General features: G+C 36.7%; 1 protein-coding gene across 7 annotated transcripts in view; it reads right to left on the reverse strand.

The window, feature by feature from the left end:
- cac (cacophony) overlaps positions 1-26186 on the reverse strand; it is a 160306-nt gene that overhangs the window by 19055 nt on the left and 115065 nt on the right. For 3 of the 7 annotated variants that reach the window (XM_067359963.1, XM_067359966.1, XM_067359965.1), the window contains exons 12-28: positions 25665-25877; positions 25099-25526; positions 24450-24757; positions 23912-24088; positions 23144-23707; positions 22617-22962; positions 22072-22236; positions 16903-17067; positions 11111-11194; positions 9595-9636; positions 8144-8260; positions 7875-7940; positions 5936-6027; positions 3815-4296; positions 3477-3581; positions 3309-3412; positions 2127-2183 (exon numbers count right to left, since the gene is read on the reverse strand). In XM_067359963.1, the coding sequence (XP_067216064.1) occupies positions 2127-2183; positions 3309-3412; positions 3477-3581; positions 3815-4296; positions 5936-6027; positions 7875-7940; positions 8144-8260; positions 9595-9636; positions 11111-11194; positions 16903-17067; positions 22072-22236; positions 22617-22962; positions 23144-23707; positions 23912-24088; positions 24450-24757; positions 25099-25526; positions 25665-25877 (3515 nt within the window). Of the gene's footprint in view, positions 1-2126; positions 2184-3308; positions 3413-3476; positions 3582-3814; positions 4297-5935; positions 6028-7253; positions 7346-7874; positions 7941-8143; positions 8261-9594; positions 9637-11110; positions 11195-16902; positions 17068-22071; positions 22237-22616; positions 22963-23143; positions 23708-23911; positions 24089-24449; positions 24758-25098; positions 25527-25664; positions 25878-26186 lie in introns of all 7 variants that reach the window. The other 4 variants (XM_067359962.1, XM_012373110.2, XM_067359964.1 and 1 more) reach the window with 4 other exon arrangements.

Raw genomic sequence — 26186 nt, forward strand, 5'->3', positions numbered from 1 at the left:
AAGTTTCACGAAATTTGCATCCGAAGTTACTCATTCAGATATTAGATGATCCCAGAATCTATTTTCTCGCTAAGATCAAGCAATCGGTATCTTCCTCTAAACGGCACAACGCAATAACTTTCTAATAAAATTGTACAAATTGCCATTTTCTAATAATCTCTCGATTGCCAAGTATTTATTATTTTTCTAATAATTTTTATCGCATTACGCCGTTCATCCGAGGATTTAAGCTCACTTGAGCCTGCAGCGAGTGCGAAGTTAAACCGCTTACAAGGGCAATGTAACTCCAATTTCTACTACTTTGAGAGGCTCGCATCAAACTAAATAAAGGAGAGAAAAGTTCGTTACACGCTCGTGAGCAAAACGATAGTTCGGCAGAATGAAAAGGAAGTTTCTACGTCGCGACTTAGGCTATCGCCAACTATAGATGTTTAGAATTGGTCGAAAAAAAGGCTTGCTTGGCGAGAGAAGAGTGTAATCTAAAAGAGGCGATTATATTGTAGAAATTGAGGCAAAAGGCGGACTATATATACGCTCCGAGAATCAATCGGCTCGTCGGACTACTTTTCGCACTACATAGGTCCGAGAAACGGAGCTCTATGAGGTGATTTACTTACACACAGCGCGCTATATCGTATTGCCGGTCGACAAAGAGCCGATATATCTACACGCGCGGACACGTACGTACGTGGCCACGTGTTATCCGCGTGTCGGCAACAACACGACTAAAACAACTCTGATAACGTGTATTACACAATCGTATATATCACTTCACGGGTCCAGCATCGGGCCGCGCCGAAAGTTGGACAGAGAAAGAGAACTGTCGTCCCCTTTGTGATATATAGATCGGGATAAGAGCTATTCTTCGACGTTATCCTAAACTAGCTTGGTGAGAGGAAACGTGCGATTAGAAAAAAGGAAAAAAAAATCCTCTCCACAAAGAAAGGCACTAAGTATCTAAAGACTAGTTCGTGTATGAGCCTGATTATAAAGATCTATTAAGTACGTTTCTAACATGTTAAGTGCCTAAATAAGTAAAAGATAGACTAAAGTGTATTGCCGTGTTAGTTCACCGTTTGCGCAACAGCCATCGTTTCTTGTTGATTCTTATCGTTAGTTATTCCACATCTTGCATTATTCAAATTTTAAATTTTATGAGCTCACGCTTCAAAGTGTGAAAATATGAAAATGTATTTTAAGAATAATTGCACTTTGATAATAATGTTTTCTTTTGATTTCAAATTTTCGTCTTAAATGTCGCAATAATAATCTTACATTGAAATTCTACGATTAAAAATTTATTCTAAAAATTTACTGAAGAATAAAATCTATATTTTATTTTTATTTATATTTAAATATTAATAAATTTTGATGCTATCGGTGACATGGCTGTTTCGCCCGCAAATGTGTGATGTAATTAATTAGTGACAAACAAAAGGCTACGGTACACAAACAAAAGAGAGACCAAAAATAAATGTACACGTGTGAAGAGTGATAAGAAAAATTGTGTGCTGTGTTAATTGTAGAAAAAAGACGTACCAGAGGCACAATAGGCATGTAGAGCCTTATCATGTAACGGAAAATAGAAACATTCAATTTGTAAACTTTTTCTTCTATACAGAGTGTTTCACGTAAAGATTCTGTCGTTTAAACTGCATGAGAGACAGGAAGTAATATTACGAGGAAAAAATAATTTAACCGTTTAAACGTTTTGCAAATTAAATTGATTTTTTTCTATAACATTCTTTCTGCGTCTAATACATTTTTTAAGACGTAAATCGGGTTACGTGAGACACCTTATATACGATGCATGCAATATCATATAGTATGCCCCTGGCTAATATGTGTGAGAGTGGAGAAAAATTTACCGTGAAAAAAAGTGTTAGTTTACGAGAAAAAAGTAGAGCGTACGCTGCAAAAGACCCTTTGCGTCCCTCGCGAGATAATAAAGTTACCTTCGTAAAAGTGTTAGAACGGCGAGCGAGATAAAGAGACCGGGAAACTTTTGCAGTACGCACTTAACACAAAAACGAACAAGTGTGGTTAAAATTCGAACGCAAACGTACAGCCAAATTAAAACGAAAACAGTGTTAAGAGAAGATAATAAGAGAAAAAGTAAGTACTACCGCCTGGGCTGCAGGACTTTGCCCAGCATTATCGTTATCGATAAGATCGTTATCGTTCTGGAAAACAAAGAGAAAAGACACAAGAAGATGATTGAGAGTTGCGTGAATATCCTTCGATTCGGATATATTTAAAAAAAAAAAGGAGCACGGTTGATAAATTAAGTATATCTGTGTTAATTACTATCCCTCTAGTCGCTCAAGAATTCATCATTATTCTCTCGTTCTAGAGGTCTTTGGTAAACAGTAAAAATCGTGTCCTGTTATCTAGTAATCTATAACAATTGAAATCCATTCAGAATTTTCAGAGCTATCTATGACAGACAAACGCCGCTGTCCAGTCGATCTATCGACTGCGAAACTTTTGAGAGAAAAAAAACTGATTTTTAATATCTTTCAAGTGCTAGCAATCTCCTCGTTGATAACTAACAGCAGTTGATAGATCGGCAGTTGTATAATCTAATGTCAATTACTCTTGCATGAATTTCGAATCATAATATTCCAGTTACATCCAACTGTTTCTACACACATTGACTTATCTAATTGAAATAGAGAGAGACTGTATTTCTTTCGTGTTATTAACTTGATGTTTCGACTTGTTGCCCCGTGAAATTTCAAGAAACTACAAGTCGAAAAGATAATTCTTTTATATATTATAAAAATTTTTTATCCTCCAACGAATTTAAAATCAATTTCTTTTTTAATTTTTTATTAAACATCGAAATTGACTTATATCTAATTTGACAGATTCTAACAAATTAACAAAAATTGACTTCAGTATCTCCATCTATCAGAACTATCTCTATCTATACACGAAAAAGTTTCATGACGACCTATAAGACTACATGGGAAATCTCTGAAAAATTCTCTATTCGAAATTTTACTCGCGCACGTGTCCTATTATGAAGAAGCCAACGACAAACATTCATTCGAACTCCATTCTCAACCGAGATCCTCAGTTCCGATTTTCCAATTCGTTTCTTCTGCCGCAAAAGTTTAGAAAGATTTTTAAAAAAATTCACATAAATATGAGATCACTCTCGATTAATTTGTTTAGCGCAGCAGAAACGAATGGAATTCGTGTAAGAGAATCACGATTGCAGAATCACGTGGTAATTTTCAGTCTCTAGGATCTGCCATTGTTCTTACGAATAATTTAGATTCTGCTCGATAGAAGAGACTCACCTGTTCGATAGACTTTAGCTGACCAAACTTCGTCGACCTCCAGCTTTCGAGTATCAGAAGGCAGACGTATATCTTACCCACGGTGAGCTTATCTCTGTTCAACTCTAGAAGGGAAAAAAATCAAAAATGTAGAATGCCTCCGTCTCAAAAAGAAAAAGAGCGACTTACCTTCGTTCCTAGGTATCAAAAGGTCCAACATCTTTTTCGCTTGTAAAGGCCAGATACTCCTGACCGTGTCCCGCAGTTCGTCATTAGCTTGATTCATTTCGTCGGCTAGAACGACAAACCGGGATCGAAATTATTCACTCAACGCGTAATTAATTGCCAGACTAAAGTTCAAACAATGAAAAATATTTAATGAGCTAAAGAAATCAAGTTTCTTTAATAGTAAAAAATTGAGTCTTTCCAACAATTTTTCCGTATTATACATGTGAAAAAAAAAAGATCGCACATGTCTTGGTATTTATAATCGATAAGCTACTTGTACTTTTTTCGGGCGAACTCACCGCATCGCATTTTTATGCTAAGATTCTCGCGAATCAGGGCGAACAGCGTGGTGGTGAAGTTCACCTTGCCATCACCGTCCACCGGCATATTCATCCTGATGAGCTTCTTGTACGCGAGCCGATTCGGGCATTTGTTGCCAAACCCCAACGGCGGGTCCATGTTCTTCAGCATGTCGTACATCTCCGTGTAGTGGATTTTGCCGGTAGCGTTCGGATCGTACTCGGCCCAGATCCGAACGAACTCGTCGAGATGATGGGCGCCCAGGATCGACGAGTCACGCGTGAGGTAATCGAAGTTGTCCATGATGACGGCGACGAAGAGATTCAGCATGAGAAACGAGCAGAAGAAGATGAATGACACGAAGTACGCGTAGGCGATGTTGGAGCCGCAGCCGTCCGCGTCCTTGTCGGCCTTCGGGTCGCAAGGACGACCCTTTACGCAGGACAGCATGATGTTCGGCCAGGCCTCGCCCGTGGCACACCTGAGAAAATCGCTTCTTGAGCATGACGACGCCTTTGCCCTTCTCTTTCTCACTCGTCTGTCGATTTGAACGAGAGCGAATGCTTCAGCGCATCTAGCGCGTCGCTTGCACCAAGCTGCTATTATTCCCAATTGCATGCAGGTTTTTCAACTCTAAACTCTGAGTGATACTAAACACTCAACGAGATTATCATGAAATTACTATGGAAGTTATAACGATTTATATTTGGGAACAGATGCGACTGAGCACAAATCCACTTTTGATATAATTATGTCAAGAAATTTGAAAATTCTATGAAGTAGTTCTGGTTGAAAATAGTAACTCTCTCAGTGTCAATTTTTTAGAGTAATTCAAGTGGCTAGATATGCTAAAATCATGTTTTTGAAAAAGTTACAAGTTTTCGATTTGAACTCAAGTTACTAAAAGACACATTTGTCTTATTTTGTCTTGTTAGAAAGTTGGACAGTAAGTTAGAGCGCGATGGATTTGTCTCGTAGATATTTTCCCCAACTACGACATATTTTCTTGTACTATAAACAACCCCACATTAAATACTTTTGATGCAGCAGATTCTTGCAATTGCAAAGAAAAGGCTTGCTTTACAAAAATTTGTGCGATACTCTGGCGACACGACACGCGGCATTTTTTGCGGCACACGTTGGGTTCAATTGCCATAATCTTATCAGTCTTCAAAATTCTATTAATTACCTTTCCATATTAAATTCACTCGAAACTTGATGCTGATGATGTTAATAATTTTTTAAATATTTTTCTTTACAAGACTGAAGAGGGCAAGTAATTGGGCCCAGACGTTTTGCAAGCGCGGCATGCATAAGGCCCGACACTTTATGCGACATGGAAAGCGATCTAGATACTGCGAACTCAATACGGCAAACTCAATTCTATACAAGGCTCTGTTGTGTGATATTTTGTTTGCTCTGGTTAGGCTGTGTCGTTTAGCTTGATTCTGCTTTTGTGCTCGATTTAGTGCCAAGAAACTTTACAATAATACGTAGTTGGATCGAAGCGAAAAGGCCTGCTGTGAACATACACTCGGAAATAATATGAATTAAGCGGTTAGAAGAAGACTCCGATTAGAGAAGACTCCGCGCGGTGTCGTTATCATTAGAACGTTCGACGCAAAAATGATATATACTTTGAAAATTATTAGTATTTTTTAAATACAACATTAATATTTATATTCTAGATTGAATTTTATATTGATACTGAGATTTTTTAAAATTCAATTTTGATATAATTAAATTATATTATATTATTTGGAAATATGTTTTAGAGAAGTTAATCTTGAAAATTTTTTCACACAAGAAATTGCAATAAAAGTTATCAAAATTTGCCAAAATTACCAAAATATATGACTAATGTCATTTTTCAATACAACTTTAATTGATTTTATAGACATCTCTAAGGATCTTGTTTTTGCATCACCGTCCGCTAAAATTTGGATCGTCTTCTGCATCGTATTTTCGCAAATCGTAAAAAAATTGTGATAAGTAGCTTGCCGCAGGTGGTGAGCGTGAAAGCTCGTTCGATCGTCTCGCAAATCGCGCGCATAATCGCATGGCCAAGTTCAGTGGCTAAACAGTTAGATAGATTCCTCTGGTGGTGTGGTATTACTTACCGAAAAAGCAGCATCAGACCTTGTATGAAGCTTTGGAAATTGTTGTGCTTAGTAATAGAAGACTCAGGATCCAGCGCGATGTTACCGAATACCTGAGACCCACAGAAAGAAGAAGGTCCGCGGCCAAAGGGCACGAGCGGCATTACAAACTTGCGTCACCAAGTGTGTGTGTGTATTAAAAAAAAAATAATAATAGAAAGTCGAACAAGAAAACAAAGTAATCGAAATATGTCCTCTGCTTTCCTTTTCGCGATGACCACTATTTCGACTTTTTGTATCGCTTCGATCGCGGTTTTTGTGTATGTAATGAGTATTATGGTATTCAATACTCTCTAAACTACAACCTCTCATACTTTTTCAACTTTTTCAACAAGAATACACGGTGCACTCGAGAGAATCAAAGACAATTCTTCTTGAAACGAGTAACTCAATTATTTCAATACGCTTTCTTAAAATTATTATTATAAATTTACTCTTTCAATTTTGACTCAAATCTTCTCGAATTTAACGCTGGAGCCATTCTTACACAAGTTTATGATAAACATTTGCAATAGAAATAAAATGCTCTCATTGATAATATTTTTTTCGTGAAAATTATTCTCTCAAGCACGACCTTAATCGTAACTTCAAGACTCTAACGCAGGCATCACTATGTGGAATAGACTTCTCTATAAAATTGTCACTAACTGTGGGGGTGAGTCACAACAGATTAACATGTCGAGCAGCTTACTCTCGTTACAGCTCATGCCAACAAAGCAATACTCTACCGTAGAGGTAATCTTTCACGACAACCACACTTTTATGTATTTCGTTCAACTCTTCGCACTGAGTTCGACGGCGTTCTCTCCCGTCTGCGTCGCGCGGGATCTTTAACGGTGCTTCGCTCGCCGGACAGCGATCGGTACGTCTCGTACAGATTCACTTTTCTATTTTGTCAGAAGCGAGATCACATCAAGGTACATTTAACATAATTCCTCCCACATACAACCGATAGAGATCAAAATCTTCCATGCTCGCGTCTTGTAACGTCATAAACTCCCTTCATATACGAAGCATCGGGAAAGATCGCGATGACAGACGAGGTGTGCTCCAAAAAAGGTTTCCCTCGCGTACAAAGAAAATGCTGTGGAAGACAAGTGAATGATTTCTTCCTCAATTGGAAAAAAATTGAAAATAAAAAATATAAAGCGCTACTTTAAGAATTATTTTTCTTTTTTTTTTTGTACGAAAGGGAAACGACAGTTGGATTAGCCGCTGATTGGAGGTTATCTCACTCAATGCCGTCGAACCGGCGATCAATCTTAGCTGCTCGACTCACCGAAAAAGCAACATAAGACCGGCGAAGAAGGACTGAAAGTTGTTGTGATCATCGATCGCCGTTTCCGGATCGTTCGATATATTGCCAAAGACCTGACAACGGACAATTTTAGGGTCACTTAATGGGATCTGCTGTCTATCACTTGAAATTCCCAATCTGCAAGGTCACGCGTGCCGAAAACTACGAGTTTATCTTGACACGCCAATTTTCTCCCGAGGTTGGAATTACAAGCTTTCGTAGCAACAATTATCTAGATGATATTAACGACAGCAATTTCGTAGCTTGGCGTCGATCTTGAAGATCATTGACTAATCGTGAGCGTTTTTAATTAATTATCATAATTTTTTCTCTGTACAAAATTTTTTACGTACTTGAGATTTTTCTATAATCCGTGTCTATTTAATTATATTCGGTTTGTATCTATTTCTACTATAATCCATCCAAAATTGACGAACCAATTTCGACGAGTGCTTATCGATCAACTAATTTCTTGAATGGTTGTCATTTTAATCCTGCAATCTTCTATGCGTCATCCGCCAAAACGTTTATTTAGGAACTTCCCGTAAAAAAATTATATTAATTCTATTTAAAAAATCTTCCGCAATGGAAGACAATTCGTACCTGCATACCGATGATCGCGTAGATGAAGAATAGCATCGCTATGAGGAGACAAACGTAAGGCAGAGCCTGAAAGGAGACAATTTTTTTATTATCGCATATCTCGTTATCTAAATAATTATTAACAATTGCAGAAATTGACAATAAACAACATTAAATTTTTAACGAGCAAGGAAATAATAGCTACAATTGATTAATGCGCGTACACGAAGATAATGCGAATCTATGATAAAGAAAGATCAAAGTTGCGTAGTTCAGCAGGACGTGCTTACTTTGAAGGATTGTACGAAGGTCCACAGTAAAATTCGTATCGTGTATCCTTGCCTGAGCAATTTGATCAACCTGGCGGCACGAAAGAGCCTCAGGAAGCCGACGTTGATGAAGTTCTCCTGCAGGGGACAGAGAAAATTGCACTTAACCCAACAAAATGTCGACTTTTTATCGCGCGCCAGAACAAAGCTTCGTGCGTGCAACGTTTCGGGATTGCGTACGACGCGTCAAGGATCTTGATCCTTTCGGCGCGTCTTGTTCTACCTCGGCGATGCACGAACGAAGCCACAGAGTGGACGAGTCTTTACGCGCGATTATAAGAATTAGGTCAGCGGTTAAGATTTGACTTTGAGAAAATTTAAGAGGGGTCTTAAAGATGCAATATCACTGCTGAAAGTAGAAATAGAACTAAGATGGATCACTAATAACTGAGATAATCACTAATAATCGTTAATTTGTTCATAAAAATAAATAAAATAAATTTTTAACACTTAACTAGTTGTATTTTTGTTGTCGGTAGACTAAACTAATGGCGTTTCACTGAAGATTATTTCTGTCTGTGCAAATTATTCAAGTAATTTTTGTACGAACGTAAGTTTTTGGGAGAATTTATACATCACAATAATTTTTAATTCAATTATAATCACAAAATATTACTTTTTCTTTAGTAATCGAATTATTTGGATTATTTAATTCCAACGTAACTACGCGATAGAAACGTAATTATGTTGGAAAACCCTTTTGCTGAAACGGTCGAATCATGTCCGACTGTCACGTCGTAAAGACGATTAATAATTAATCAATCGATGAAAACGAAGATGAGAATCTTCGTTTCTTCGAGAATGAGATCAATAAACGATTAATAAAACGATTTATCAAGATCGCAGCAAAGTTTATCAAGATTTTAGAGATAAATAAAAAAAAAAACCCGAGACACCGCATCCATATGCCATTAAAGTATATGATCTGTAGTGTAACTACAGTGTAACAACTATCTGGACTGGTGATGTCAGTGTTGTAAAATGTTCGAGACTGTTAGTGTGATGTACGAATAATTTATGTATTGTATAGAAAAGTACATGCACGGGATAAGTAAACGGGATAAGAATGATCTTGATCTAAAGATAAGACTCGGAGATCCTGAAGAAAATCACTACTTGTTGCGCCCGGCTCTTTTCTCGCTTGCGAGTAAACAAAATCACGTCACTTCTCATTCGCCAAATTTATCCACAGCTGTCGCTAATAAGAGTCCAATAAACGATAATAAAATATAAAAATATCTATGTTTCAAATAATAATTGTATCTTTTCGGAGGAGAGTTTCACACAAGGAAAGATTTGTCTTTTGACTTCTACGTAGAAATTAAATTCAGAGTTGCAACGTTCATATATTAATTCAATAATTTTCTGCCAACTTACGTCGCCAATGCAAAAATTGCATAGTAATTTTATACCTTCTTTTCTCCTAGCTGGCCACCACTAGGCACGTACCGCTCCTATTACAGAAATATGCGAGATTGCGAGATTATTCCATTCCTAATATTCAATTTTTGAGAGATCGTTCAACTTTTGGCAATCACAATAAAGACAGAGATATAAACTAACACTGGCGATGAGTAACTTCGTAAGCAGCTCATTTAAATAAAAAAAAAAAGAAGAAAGAAAATATCAAGGAGAGACCAATACTCACTTTATATGATCACTCTAACTATTCTCTTACCTGCACTTCTAAGACAATATTTTTATACCGAGAATATTTTGCAAGCGCAAGCAACAGATATACAGACTTCGCCACAAACTTTTACTGGATATTCCTTCGATTTACATTTCAATTATTCGTATACATATATCATATCGACTAGATTGTAAAATGCTACATCAGTGGAAGTAAAATAACCAATGCCATTTTGTGTGATTCGGGAGACGGTGAGTAAATATCCTATACGATATTTCCTCCTCTTCCTACTTCCAAACTACGGTTGACATTGATTAAATCTAGTATCGATATATAAGAAGGAACATTTCTAATACGAAGAACGGACAGGATCGATATATATATATACATATATATATATCAGGAATACATGTGTATGTAAGTAGCTTAAATGTTTTTACTATACTTCGTCAATGTATACTATGCGAATGTGACGATGTACAGTGTAATGTATGTTAGCGTATGAATGCAGCACGAAGCTAGAAGATACGCAAAGGTATTCGAGGTATACTTCGGTTGTCGTAATTTACCTGCTAGCTTGTCACATGGTTATACGGCGAATCTAAGTAAGCAGCAAAAGGGTTAAACGAAAGGCAAAGGTACACATCAAGCAACACTGCCGCGACGATTAAGGGCCACTATTATAGACGCGTGTTCCGACGAAAAGCGCATTCCGATGAATTCGTTTTTCAACGCCGGAATCCATTTTGTACATTGAAGCAACTCGAGGCGGTTTAGTATGCGAGCATTGCCAAAAACAAATTTCATCCATTAGCTTTAGAATGAGTATATTCAAAAATCTCAAAAATATAATTTTTAAATAAGAATAAATTCTTAAATTTCAACTTTTTCATATAACTTTCAAGCCTCAAATCTTTAATCTTTGATTTTTAACTTGATATTGCTTTATTAAAATACTTAGGCAATTAATTAGGTTGTAATTTTTTACAGAATTATATCTCGCACAAATGCATCAATATATAAATTTCTATTTCATCGTTTCCTTCACGTTATCACACCGCCTTTATTTGCATCAATGTGCAAAATCAATTTCGACATTCGGCGTAATTTCATTGGCATGACTTTTCGTCAGAGCAAGCGGCGATTTTAAAATCACAGCCTAGTCTCGGGTTTCCTGAGAGGTGCCCGATCAAAGGTGCATATACCTGGAAGAGTTCTATTACGGGTTTTCGTAGCTAGAGCGCAATTAACACACTTAGACTTTGTTTACCGCTACTTGTCGGTGCTCTACGTACCCCGAACTCGATCACAAGGGCGTCCACGATGCTGCCGATCACCGTGATGAAGTCGAAAGTGTTCCAGGCGTCCTTGAAGAAGTTCTGCCCGCGGGAACAGTCGAAAGAATCGATTAGCAAAGTGATCACATCGCTCCCGGCCAATATTCGATTTTACTACCCCGAAGCTCGCTAAACAGCTCCGACACATCCTCCATCGTAACAGATGCAAGTCAGAAGTATAATTGTCTGTACACGATTCTGTACACGAGCAACCATAATCAAAGCCAAGACACCATGAAGAGTAAGAATTGAAAGTCAAGCAAACTACGAGGAAGAATCAAGATTCAAAATGCAAAAAATCGCGCAGTTAAAGTATGAAACATTACGCAATATACCTTTCTTTAATATAATATTAAAGCAGATCCTGAGTTAAAAAAAATTCTGTTATTCAGGACTTCTCATATCAAATAGGAGGAAAAATGTATAAAAGACATTTATATAACAATATTCTTTCAAAAATGACTTGAAGATTTCATAATAATAATTCTATAGAATTTTTTAACCATATATTTAAAATTATTTAAGATACACATATCTAAAATTATTGCCTTGCTTACCTTATCGGCGCCTTTTCCAGTTGGTTTTGTACTGTAATCGCTTAGAGATAAAAATTAGATATAGAAGAAATAAGAGCAAAATATTTAAACATTCTTAACTTCATCGGCAACCATTTGATTCATTTTTTGTTGTTCTCAAATTTTTCTATAATATTCTTATTCTCCTCATCGTGTCTTGAGCTGCGTAAATATTTACAGCAAGCAAGTAATTCTGACAAATTTCATTTACATGTTCGGTGATCTATTGAACGAGCTTGGGCGTAGCTCGAGTGTCTGTGAGAAGTGTTTGCGTAACTACTGCTAAAGAAGAAACTACAAATCCGACTTCGAAAATACAAGAAAAGTATAGCTCATCTGATTCTTCTATAAATATCAATGTATAATACGTGCGTGTGTACTTGTGTTGTGTGCGTGTCTGTGTCCGTAATACGCTCCTATATGAATGTAATATTTATTAGGTTGAAACTCTGTAACGTGTGCTTCTCTGAATGATGCTTCTGGATGTTGTAATGATGATTGAGACCAAATCTTTTCGTCGTGAAATAATTCTCAAACCAGATTGTTATTATTTAATTTAATATAACTAAACAGATATTTCGTTAAATAGTGATTTTATCTTATTTAAGATATAAGTTATTTATATTAGAAGCAATAAAGTCTTTTTTAAATAATAATACGTATAAATTGAATACTTTTTTGTTTATTAATTTAGATACTTAAATAATCGATGATTGCCTTTGCAATATTTTGGCTGTGAGAAATAAGTTTTATTCTTTTTTTTACAATAATATTTAGTTACAATTGAAACATTTATAGTAGAATTGTAGATTTACGAAAAGATCTGTTCACGAGAGTTTCGTTTAAAGCGTTTACCCATGTTATACGCTTTGGTGATCGATGATCGGCTGGAGTATAAGTGACGGGATCTCATCTAGATAAATATCTACAGGAGCATGCTAGTAATAGCAAGCAAACTAGAGAGAGAAAAAGAGAGAGAGATAGAGACACGCGAACCTAACATTCAACATTTTTCTACTTTCACCAAAAAAGAGGACTCAACATTTGATACACATAGTGTATCAAAAAAATTAATTCGCATATTAATTATGTAATCTCTACAAATTTTTGTTTTAGCAGACATCAAAATTTACATTAAAGAATTAATTCTTTTATTTTGAGATACGATTTCTATCCAGTAAATATTAGATGTTTTTTTTTTTTTTATTTTGATTCTACAGCACTAGATATCTTTGTAATAACCTTCTACAAATTGAAAATTTGTTGAAAATAATCTGTTCATAATTTTCAAAAATCAAACCTTTATCATATATACTTTAATTAAAAAAAAAAAAACATGGATTTAATATCATTTATAATCATTATTATCGGTATTTAAAAATGTGCATATAGAAGCATTTTTTTTATTTGTAGGAAATTTCTAATATTTGAAAAAATCCAGCGACATACAAAAATAATGAAAAGATTTCAAAATGGCGAAATCCTGTTTTCTGGCAATTACTACGAGCATTCAGAATTATTCAGGAATCTACCAAAAAAATTTTCTCTAAATCGCAAAATAATTTTTTAATTCACATCTAATAAACACTTTCGCATTGTCTCGATGCGTTCCCTTCCATTCCTCTCGCCAGTTTTTCTGTGGATCCCCACTTTCCTTTACGAAAATCCTCCGACCGGTAAAATCACGTAATCAATGATGACCGGTGAGTGATGTCAGTCTTGGTGGAGTTACAGAGTGGTACTTATTGCGGTGTGAGTCGAGTGAGAGTGGTGGAGTTAGAGCGATTTAAGAGGCTTGTTTATACCTTGCATCCGAAGGCGACGAGTTTAAGGATGCACTCAATGAGGAAAAGGAGGGTGACGACCAAGTTCACGATGGTCAAGAAGTCCAATAAAACTGGCGGCGCTTCGTGATACTACAAAATACACCCAACACACAGACGTAACACAACCCAAATTCTAATAATTCCATTGTGCGCCCTGCATATTATCAATATATATCTCTTCGTCCTCTTTCGATTAGTCTTCGATCGCTCTCTTCATTTGTTTTTTTTTTTTTTTTTTTTTTCGAGCGAAATCGCTATCGGATTTATAGAAGCAATATTTTTCCACCGAGATAAATTATTTAGCCGAGAAATACGCTTTCTTACGAGACGAAAGATATTTCTCGAATTACTGTTACTTTTACTCTTCTCAATGCAACTCGTTATTATAGTTCTTATCCTTTTACGTTTCTAAAACTTCCTCGAAACTTCTATTAAATGATTCATATTTTGATTTTATTAATCTTTCGTCGGTTTAAAAAAAGTTTATATTATACAGAGAGGAAGATTTCCCGATCGCTCCGGCGGCTATCTTTCAAATTACTTATTAAATCAATATTGTATGCTATTTTCAATTATATTGCATTATTATACATAACAAAAATGTTGACAATCATCAAATTTTATCAAAATATTGCAAACTTACGTTTTTAACACATCATTCCTTAAAAAAAATTGTTTCATCATATTTATTTATCGTATCGTTTTACAAAATAAAGTTATCATTTGTAAATCAAATTCAGTCTGACTGTAACGAATTCTTCTAAACGGAAAGAAGCATTTCTTCTCCTAGATAATCAAGCAAATCTAACCAATCTCCCACAGAGTAATTTTCGTAATACTCGTCGTATATGTGTATAGATCTCGATCGGTGTGTGTACGTTGAATACGACGTTTAATTCTGTGTGTGCTGAATGTGTGCTGGTGTGAGACGGAAGTTTATGCTCTTTTTTTTTTTTCCACAACACATTAGCATGCGTGTGACGGATGGGAGCGAGGAGCGCCAGCGGCGCTCTCCTCAGCTTTAGCCTCATCGTGTGAGATCACCATAGATCATTATCATCATCATCATCGTGATCGTCATCATTGTCATCATCATTATCATCGTTACTGTCATCGCCACCGTCATAATTCCCGGTCCATAACACACAGTCATAATAATCGTGATGTATACGCATGCGAGGATCGAAAAACATATCAGACGTGCAAGTGATTGCATGCGGATGCAGGCAAGACGGCGGGCAAGGCATGCAAGGGGTGTCGAAAAACGGAATTTCCTTTCTGTACACCTTTCTCCGGTATGCGAGACTTCCTCTTGGGTTTTATCCCCCGTGCTGAGAGTTCTCGAGTTTCGAGAGTATTTTCGGAAAATCAAGACGACGAGCGCGCGAAAACGTAACACACAAGAAGACAGAAAGAGAGAAAGAGAGAAGAATGAGAGGAAGAGACAGATAGAGAGAAAGAACGCGACAGACAAACTGAAAATAACCCGATGTGAGATTTATGTTCTCGGATCGTCGTCATGTTGGATACTCATGAGTGCTATATGATGATGTGTGACGTATGAATCTATGTCCAGGTATTTGTTAGTAATTGTTGATCGTGTATGTATGTGTGTGTGTGTGTGTGTGTGTGTGTGTGAAAACTACGTCTCGATTACAGCTTTAAGAGCATGCTTATCAGCGAATCACGAATTTTGTACAATTATATCTGTTATTTCTGTAAATAACTATATATAATAAATAAATAATTTCTGTTATATCTGTAAATTGTGACATGAAGAATTAATAATAATTAATAGAACATTACGTTTTCGCGGATAAACTTGCTCCAATATTTTATTCTGCGACTGAATATCTATATTCGACAAATATCGATATAAATACTCGATCGTAGTCCAAATTTTTTTAGTGCCTGTGTAAAGTGAGAGTAATTAGCTTCTGATAACGGGATAAAATGGGGGGAATGAATTGGTGTCATAAAAATGCAAGTTAACGTTGCTTACAAAAAACAAAAGCGCAATGTCAAGTTTATAATTAATACTTTCATTCCGTTATCGTTGTGTTTAGTGTAGTTATGAATGTAGGAAATCTGGGAAGATTTTCGCGTATATCATTACATTATTTCCCTTACGGCGTTCAATTATACAAATATCGTTATCAGATATTCAATTATCTGTGATGTTATTTATATAAAAATTCATTTATTAAATATGATTTTTATACGAAAGAGCCATCAATATTTTTCTTTAAAAATAGAAAAGCTAAAGTAAAAATAATGAAATAAATAATACAATCAAAAAATAAATGCAAAAAATGTGAGAATAAAATATTCATATTCTCACGGTTAGCGCAAAATTTTATTAAAATAAAAAGGAAATTTTTGGGCTCAGATTTAAAAGTGAAAAAGCGTAAATCTTATTTAAGATCAAGCTGAGATTTATATTACGTTTTGTATTTTCCCAGATTGCCCTCGAAAGCTCGATCACGTGTACAGAGCTGAGCATTTTCTGCATACTAAAGTACTTGTAGAGTTTTATCTTACTGGTTTCAACAACAGAACAACGAGTACAAGTAATAAAAAAAGAAGTTCTATCTATAGATCTTGCAGCTATGTCCTTACATATAAAAGAGCACCATTGAAAAAAAGAAAAAAAATACCATTCTAATTCTATCGAGATACATATCTATATATGTTCGTACGAGGTATATCGAGAAATGGAAACGCTACAACTACTCCGACAGCATCTAGCGCTTGTTCAGCCCTGCGCACAGAAAGTTCACTAAATAGTATATTCTATATACTTGTACACGCGAGATATAGAAAGTAGATACGAATGTCTCCGGAGTACCGAGAGTATCCGGCACGTAACATTGCTACGTCGGTACTCGCGGAGGAACGCTCTAAAATTACTTTCTAATAAGCGGCACTTACCGGGCGACGCAAAAATTGATCCTCATGATGCTTCTGCGATCTTCATGATCAACTTATTGATACTAATATGAAATTCGTCGCATTTATATCATTCACATTCAATTCTACAATAATTATTGGAACAATTTAACGTGTTCTCTTCATCATTTCACGATTTCTTTTCATCACATTAAATTAATAACGCATATTTAATATATTTTGATCATTGAAATTTCCATGATTTTTATATCTAATTGTCGATTAATTCAATAGTAATGAGAGAAATTCACAAGTTTTCGATTTTCCAATTTTGAGGAGCAATCGTGAGGGGTCAGTTTTTGCTACTCGACCTGGCGAGAATGTTTCAACTTAAATCTCGCTATACTCGGAATATACTGAGAGCTCGATGAGAGAGGTGTTGACAGTATGTGGAGCCTACCTTTACGCCGAATGCGGCGATCTTCAGAATGCACTCGACAGTGAACATCCCCGTGAAGCACATGTTCATGTACTTCAGCGTGTTCTTGTACGATTCGCTTTGCCGATGGAACTGCAATGCATACACTGACAAACACACGGCCGACAGACAGACATACGTACAAGCCTATAAAATCGCGTATCTCGTGTGAACGAGATTTTCTCTCTTTTTTTTTTTTTTATTCGCCAATACGATCCTCTTTCCTCCTCCGACCGCTGTCAGCGAGGAAGAAAGAAGCGGCTCCATTTTCCCTTTCTTTTCCACGCCGGAACTCTGTGCACCGATGCATGAACATATTGTGCCGAACAATAGATACTTGAAAAAATGGGGCGAACTCGCGTGTCGGCAAAATTAACATCGCGCGAAGATAAAATAATATTTAATTCAATGAGGGCAAAAAATAATATTCAGTCAAGTTCGGTTTGAGATTGTTGTGTCATCAAATTCAGAAATTTCCTTCTGTGTGATTAAAAATTTAATTAACTAACTTAGTAGAATTACCTAATGTCAGAAAATGAATAATTTCACATTAAAAAAAATTATATTACAGAAGGAATTTGGATTATACAATTATGTGTACAAATTACTTTCGCTTATCGCGATAAACGTTACGCTAAGTAGTTTTACCAACGTTTTAATCCGACGAAATATTAATCCCGCCGCGCAGCAGTATCACTCCTTTCGTGCTGCTTTGTTTGCATAGTTGTTGGAAAAACTACGAATAATTATGAAACGTAATACCATAGTAAATTTGCTCGAAGTAAAAAGAAGTAAATGATAAAATCCCGAATGAATCACTCGAGAATGATTTGCGGATCATATTACGAGTCAGCTACGTGTGTCACGAATTGGTGCACAGTTTTAGTCATCTGGCGTGTCAAATAAAGTGCGAGAGATATGCGATAATTACGTAAAACACATCGTGATCGTACACGCCATCTTATAGCCGAAAAAATGCGGGGAGGACATTTTTAATATATCGTCGTATATAACTTATACGTGTATACGGGCCTATTTCGGTGTGTGTACGAGTATTCTTAATGAAACGTTTGTTCTCTTATTCCTGCGATATTGACTGGTCTTTCAACGAGTGTGGTGCACATGTCGACTGTGTATACGTGGATATACCAGTACCTGCGTTACTTCGCGGTCGTGCATCTCTTTTAATCGATTCATTAATGAGATATCGGCTACGTACTGGTATAATTAATGATTAATTGGTCTGCTGTCAATGGATACTAGGGAACTTCCTGAATGATGGACTCCGCCGGAAGCAACGATGGGAAGAAGACCGTGTAATATCGTGCAAACGCTTCGAAAGATTTCGTGTCACAATTTTTGTTGCTTCAACAAACCGTGAATTTTAAATCTTAAAATTCACACAATATTATTGTGGCATTTTGCTCATATTCAACGAAATCTAAGATAAAGAAGAAATCAATCGAAATTCCAACGCAAGATTAAATTAAAATTCATTACTGAAGATAAAACGTAAGCGTAAAGGAGAGATCATAGAGCTCGATTACTTTCTTCTCGCCACCGTCTCCCACGGAGTCTGGACCAGAGGTTGGACACGTATACGATAGTATCTAACGAAACTAGTCGCAAAACCGATAAAGACTGTGACAAAGAAAAAAAAAAGAAGAGAAAGAGATACGATCGAAGGAAATGTAAAAAACAATCGAACAAAGACACTTAAAGTAAGTGAATTTCCGGAACAAAAGGAGTGCAGTTCAATTAACGAAGGGATAGTCAGGAATTACGAAACTTCACTTCTCAGAGTGCTCAGATCTCTGCAATCTTGTTCTTTTTTTTTTTTTTTTTAAAGGGTTTTTTTGAGGGAGGGGAAGGACGGTAAAACGTGCGGACGCCCCGTGCAGAGTGTGTTTCCTGTCACTGTAAAACACACACATTCAGTGGAATGTCTAATGTTGTTGCTGTTTCGCTCAGCTTCTAATATTGGTCGTTCTGTTTTTGATGGCAGCCAGCATGCGACACGCAGTTTTGCACATGTATGAAAATAAGTGCGTGAGGGGGAGACATCCTTGTGTATTTATATACGTTTATACATACATTGTACATCAGTGTCGCCGCGACTGAACGAGAAGACAACCACGAGCGTGAAATCGATATAGCTTGAATTAGCATTATTGCATGAAATAGATCAATTAGTTAATATGCGAGACCGGAATAAATTAATTTTACGTGACTTTGGGATAAAATTAAGAAATCATAGGCGTAAAGAAATTGTCTTTAAACCGCAAGTCGTAAAGTAATCTTAATTATTCCAGTCGTGAAGTATATTATTCTCAAGATATTTTAATGTAAAATATAAATCAGCGTTATTCCTACATTAAATTTTACATTATTTTTCTTTCCAACCGGTTCTCTCTAAAATTTCAAAGATAGACAAGTCGTTTTTCAAAATACTTCCAATCAAATATTGTCTCCTCACTCGTGCAAGCGCACCGAGCATACGTGAACACATCGTGTCTCATTTGGTACTTGGTGCTCTTTCAAGACCTGGTGCAGTGCGTGTGCAAGTGATCTGAACATTTCGTGTTTCTTTCTCAGGCAAATCAAACACGACCATTAATCACATAATAGGACGTTGTGTGTGAATTCAGATCGGCGCGCGTGTGCGTCTCTAAATTCAACGAATTCGGGTTTAGGCTTTCATTCGAGAAAGAGGGAGAAAGAGAGTGAGAGGGAGAGAGAGAGAGAGAGAGAGACATGTGGGTAGAAATCTATCTCGTGCGGTCATACTATACAAGTCCAGGGAATGGGAGAACAAACGAAGGACTTTACAGTCAGGTTCAGGACTCGCTTCAAGACCGAAAGCGTGCGGCGGAGTCCGGCTAGTTATCTCTCGTCAATTCGCACTCCATTTCAGTAACAGCGAGCGAATGGGAGTGAAAAATAAATAAAATTTAATGAAATATTTTATTCTTAATAATCAAACACGCTAGTAAAATGGAAAATAATAAATGCAAATTAACGAGTAAATTTTTTCAAAGCTCGATCCATTCATTCGCCATTATTAATCAAGTGGAGTAATTGAATATTAGAACAATTTTCTCACTAATTAGCAATTATTATTAAATTACTAAAAATGGTTGAATTTACAATAGTCGTTTGGCCGCCTTGTAAAATTGTAATTATTACTGCTGTCATCGGAATTATCACATGCAACACATTTTTCTATGATTTTACGAATCGTGAAGTGTATTCAGTGTTAGATAACAATTTTTAATAAATTTTATATTAATTACTAACTTCTTCGCAATTGGCCAACAATTCAATTGCTCCACTTGGCGTAAAAGTTATTTAAAAAAATTGCGATTCTATTTAAAGTATTGCGTTTCGAGAGAGATCCGAGAAAGGACAAAAGAGGGAAATTAAATGTCGAGCTTGAAGGGAATTGAGGGTGCTTTAGAACAACATGTTCGCGTGCAGGGTTCCTAGACGCCGAGAAGGCGCAATCTTCCGGCACCCTGGTTCTCTAAGTCATTTCAAGCGGACGGGTTGAAGTGCAACGCGGCTGCTTCACCCGGCTACCAGTTAAAACATGGTATTAGCAAGGCAAAGGCAAGAGTCGAACGCACGTCATGTTGGTGTGTGTGTTGTGAAGATCACATTGATCGAAAACGTGTTCTCTGAGCACGTTTCGAATATGTCTACTTTGAAAACGAGGACACAGCGGCAGCCATGCATTGATCGAATGAGGGATTAGATGGAAATAAACGTTGGAATAAGAGAAATAAATGTGAAAATTCATTAAAACAATTAACGACATTAAGCAAAATAGTAGAATTTAAAAAATTTAATTATTCTCTTTCATTTTGATGAAATATTAAGATAAGAATGAAAAATGTCTACGTTATAAAAATTGCACGCGATGTGCAAAATTCATCAAAGCTATTAATTTTGGTGCATTAAAGGCTCTAATATTTTCTTTGAATATTTATATATTGAATATATTTAATATTTATATATTTAATTATAATTGAAATTATAATTAATCTGTTTTATGGTAAACATAATTCGAATTTTTGCAAAATTTGTTCAATATTTGAAAGATCAAAAAATATCAATAATGTTACAAAATTAATTCATCTAAAATGTACTGAAATATAAATCAAGATAAACGCGCAGGGAGGGTAAACTAAATATATAATATATTAATTATTATTAAAAAAAGTGGTATTAATCGTCGAATATCGACTTTTAAAAAATAAAATATAAAAGTGAGAGTAAAATAGATAATACGTCGCTACGGAGAAAGTTTACGGGGGACGTTCAGGAAACATGGGACAAAAAATTCGACATAGCTGTGTACACGTATTGATAAAATACAAGGGTGATACAGTTATACAGAGAAAACGATCAGAAAAGGTCAGCAGGCAAGAACAACAATGTCCTCGTAGGTATATAACGTGATATATAGATATGGTACAGTCATTCGGTATTACGTACGCTGTTATTCTTTGGTCGCGACATATTCTCGCGTTTTACGATCTCGCGTATCTTCATCACGCTAATAAGAGACAAGACTGTTTGTCGATTGGTTAAAATTGCCGATAGTTCTAACGCCAAAAGAACGCGTAGATATTGAAGAAACTGGGGAAGACAAGTACCGCAGGACGTAAAGATAACATGAGCGATATATCGCAGCTCCTAAATTTACACAAGTGACAAATTTTTATTTTATTTTGGAATCGAAGTGTTTTGATATAAAAGGAAAAAAAAATCTTTTTCATTAATTTCGAGTTTCGCAAATATAAAGAACATTATTTTGTGATGTATTCATTTTGAAGCAAAATAATTTGCACTTATGTACTTTTTTAGAGCTGTGATATAAATAATCGAAAATAAAGATGGCCTCAAAATTTGCAAACATTTGTTTGAACCCGATTTCGTTTCGATTCAAAGAAACGTTCGTAAATCTTGATGCACTCGAAATCTTTTACTTTCAACTGTTCGTATAGAAAGGACGCGTATTTCAAAACTCTTTCTTCTCTCATTAATCGCGTTTTCTATATTGGAGCGGATCGAGGAAAAAAATTCGTAATCTGATTAGTGAATCTTTCTAGAGAAATTGGAGTGCAGGGGAGAGATCGTGACACTTACCTTCATCATAAGCAGTAATGTGTTTAATACGATGAGTATCATGATAAAATATTCGAATGGCGTGGATACGACTATCCTCCAGATTTTGTACTTTACGCTATTTCGCTCCTTCGGCATGTACCTCTCGAGCGGACGAGCTTGTATTGTAAAGTCTATACAAGATTTCTGAAAGATTAACATCGAGTTATTAACGCACGTACTGATATTGATAAACATAATTCTCATGCAATTGCATTGCCCAAATTGCGGTTAACAAAAAGAATAAAATAAAAAAAAGAATAGAAAGAAATTTACATATTTCATAAAGTATCCATAACTTTTTAAATTAGGAATAATATTTTTAATATAAAGTAATCATTATTTTTTATATCAATAACAATTTATCATATATTTTTGCGGCGGTTAGAATTTTAATGTCCAATAGAATGATATTTTATTTCTATAAATTTACCTAATCTTCCGCGGTTTGCCAATGAGACGTGGAACATACGTAAAACTAATTCAGCGTAAGTGAAAAAGAAAATAATTGACGGAAGTGACATCACCTGATTCTTATCGATTTCACCGTCCTGCAGTTCAGCTTCTCCCTGTTCCTGGAATGTGATAATGATCAAGGCCACGAAGATGTTGACGAAGAAGAATGGGAATACAATGAAGTACACGATGTAGAAAATGGACATCTCGATGCGAAAGTTTTGAATAGGGCCTCGATTTTCGTACGTGGCCGCCATCGAGTTTTGCAGGATCTGCGGCCAACCCTCGCCGGTCTGGACGGCGAACAGCGTCAGCATGGCCACCATCACGTTGTCGTAATGAAAGGACTGGAGTTGCCAGGTCCGGTTCTTGAGCTCCGGCAGCATGTTTCCTTCCTCGAAAACGAAGTATTGACCACTGTCGCGAAAATAAGATTAGTTTGCATCCGCTTTTATTTGCACCATTCGAAAAACACACAAAATTTACTTGTTTATTCGATGTCTTAGCTACGATTAAGCGCTCTAATATATTTATTCATACTTCTCGAAATATGTTTTTCACGACGAGAGAGAGAGAGAGAGAACCGTGGCGTACTTACTTGCAATCCTCCTTGGTATACTTGCTCTCGTCGGAGCAATAGAAGAACTTGCCGTTGAACAGCTGCACCGCGATCACAGCGAATATGAATTGGAACAATATGTATACTATAAGAATGTTAATGACGTTCTTGAGACTGTTCACCACGCAGTCGAACACCGCTTTGAGCTTCGGCACGCGCTTTATCGTCTTAAGTGGCCTGAGCACCCGCAGCACTCGCAGCGACTTGATAGTCGAGAGGTTCTGGCCGGCCGGGCTGCCGATCATGTCGAAGGTGAACGACACCATGGCGCATATCACTACGACCGCGTCCATAATGTTCCAAAACTCGCGCAGATATGAGCCCGGGTGCAGTATGACGCCGAGATCGATTATCTTTAGCACCATCTCGATGGTGAAGACGCCGGTGAACGCGTAGTCGAAATAATTGAGGATCGTGTTTCTCGGCGCGTCTTCCCAGACAGGATCCTCGGCAGCCAGCGCGATACTCGATAGCGATATCACCACCATTATGAAGAAGTCGAAGTACCGAAGGTTCACGACCCAATGGGCGGCTCTTCTTATGCTGCAAACGAAAGATCTCGTTATTTCCGATCGTCGAGAGCAACGATTTTAAATAGAAATTAATATTGTCTGCCAATCAACTGTCCGTGAAATAAATATTAAAATGCCGATATCAGTGAAAAGTCTTTTAGATTCTTATTACATTTCTCAGTTTGTGAAAATTACACAATTTGGCACAAAATATTTTTGGTCAGATCGAACTTACGGATTCGTAGGGGACAGTATAAACATGGAGGAGTATGGCAGCATTGGTTTTGGTCCCGTTTCGTCGTCTTCATCCTGCCTCCTCTCTTCGGACGTCTGGGTTTCACCTCTTCCGTCTCTGCTGAAAAGGATGACACGACGTTCTTCACTTTTTCCCTCTCCATCGGTCTTGCACTTTCTAATTTATGTATGTTATCAATCTCATTAAATAATTCTAAATTATCACTCCATCCGTCTTAACCATAAGAGTGCACAGCTAGGATTTAAATAAATTTATAAAATTATGAGCAATATTCCTGTGAAACTTCTAATAAGATTACATAAGAAGTTCAACGGCTTTGTGCAAATTTTCAGTGTTTTTTGCAAATTTTACCTATAAATTGCTAAGAATTTCTTTCTATTATTTAAATATGCAAGAATATTATTTTGATTTCAAGTCGAAAATATTTTTTACAACGCACTTATTTTGCACAATATATAATTTGCTAGAAATATAGCAAAGAGACGAGATAAGTAGAATGAAAAGGAAGGAAACTTACAAATTTTGTGTTGGACTTGGAGGGCAGATTTCTACCTTCGGTGCGCCACCGTCCCCTGGCTTTTGTAACGACTCGATCTCCTTCTCGAGCTCCTGCAACTGTTTCTCCTTATCCTCCTCCTTCTGTTCCTCCTCGGCGGCACTTAGCTCTTGCGCGTTCGCGAGATTGTCGACGGCGATAGCCAAGAAGACGTTCAGCAGAGTGTAGTTACCGAAGAGCACCAGCACGATAAAGTAGAGCGAGTGAGCCATACCCTGCGACTCGATACCCTGGTACATCACTTCGTTCCAATCTTCTCCAGTCAGGATCTGCCATCAACGTCATTGTGTCAGTGTTAATATTAAAACAAAAATATTGTCTTTTCATCAATTCTTTGCTCTCAAACAGAATATTAAAGTACGAATTGCATATCATCGGCTACTTTTGAAGACTAACGAGACTATGAAACTACACTTTATTCTCGCTAACTCTTCGTGGACAAAAAAACAATTAAACTACGTGATAAAAGATAATTTGTCAAACAAAATTTTGATAATTGTTTCATGATATGACAAATAAAAGATTGAATATTCATTAATTTCGTTTAATTTTACGTCTTTAAAGTCTACAAACTGAAACATTAGAGTCTCGATATTAAGCTGTTACTTACTTGGAAGACAGTGAGTAGTGCGATGGGAAAGGTGTTGAAGTTGGTGGGCGGCGTGCCTTCTTTGAAATTGAACTGGCCGCCGAACAGCTGCATACCGAGCAGCGCGAATATAAGAATGAAGAGGAAGAGCAGGAAGAGGAGAGAAATGATGCTGCGCATCGAGCTCAGCAGCGATATCACGAGGTTCCTCAGGCTCTTCCAGTATTTGGTGACCTTAAAAATTCTCAGGAGTCTAAGGGCACGTAGGACGGAGAGGCCGAAAGAGCCGGACTTCAACGCGGACCAGATCACCTCGAAGATCGAGCCCGAGATGACGATGCAGTCGAAGCGGTTGAAGCTCGATTCGAAGTATGTGCGAGGACCGAGCGCATACATTTTTATGAACATTTCCATCATGAAGAGGCCTAGGAATACATATTCTGCGTAGTCTGCGAACAAAAAAAGGATCAATGTCCAAATAGTTCCATGTTTTTAGTTTGAATTTTTTTTTCATACAACAAATTTGTCGAATTTTCGCTATATAAATCGTTAAATAAAATGCGGAATCGAAGTTCCGCGAAACTCACAGAGGAAATCGTCGAGCCACTTCGGTTGATCGTAATGCTCGACGGCCACGCAGACGGTGTTGAAGAACACAAGGACGATGACGAACCAGTAGAACTGTTGCGACTTGACGGAATTGCGTATCCAGAACCTAAACCTCTTCTCGGCCCGCCAAAACTGCAGGCACGTGCCCTGCTTTTTCACCTTCGACTTGAAGTAGGAGGCTCTCGAGAACCCTATAAAATAGAAGCAATACAATCAGCATAAAATATAATCAGCATAGCCGGAATACTTCTTACGGGCGCGAACCAGTCGATTAATTGCGGAAGATCGTACATTTATTTGAGAATACGAGAGAGAATTTGTTTTCATGTAAATAAATCATATAATATTTTTGTTTGATCCGAAAATCTCCACTATAGCTACATTTTTATTTTTTGTTCTACTTGCTAAGCTATTTGTGCCATTAAAAAATCGAAAATTTAGACTACTTGTATAAGTTGATACAAAATTTTCTCAATTTTGGGAGTTTTTTTGGGAGGAAA

The sequence above is a fragment of the Linepithema humile genome, chromosome 7 (assembly GCF_040581485.1).
Source record: "Linepithema humile isolate Giens D197 chromosome 7, Lhum_UNIL_v1.0, whole genome shotgun sequence".
Lineage (NCBI taxonomy): Eukaryota > Metazoa > Arthropoda > Insecta > Hymenoptera > Formicidae > Linepithema > Linepithema humile.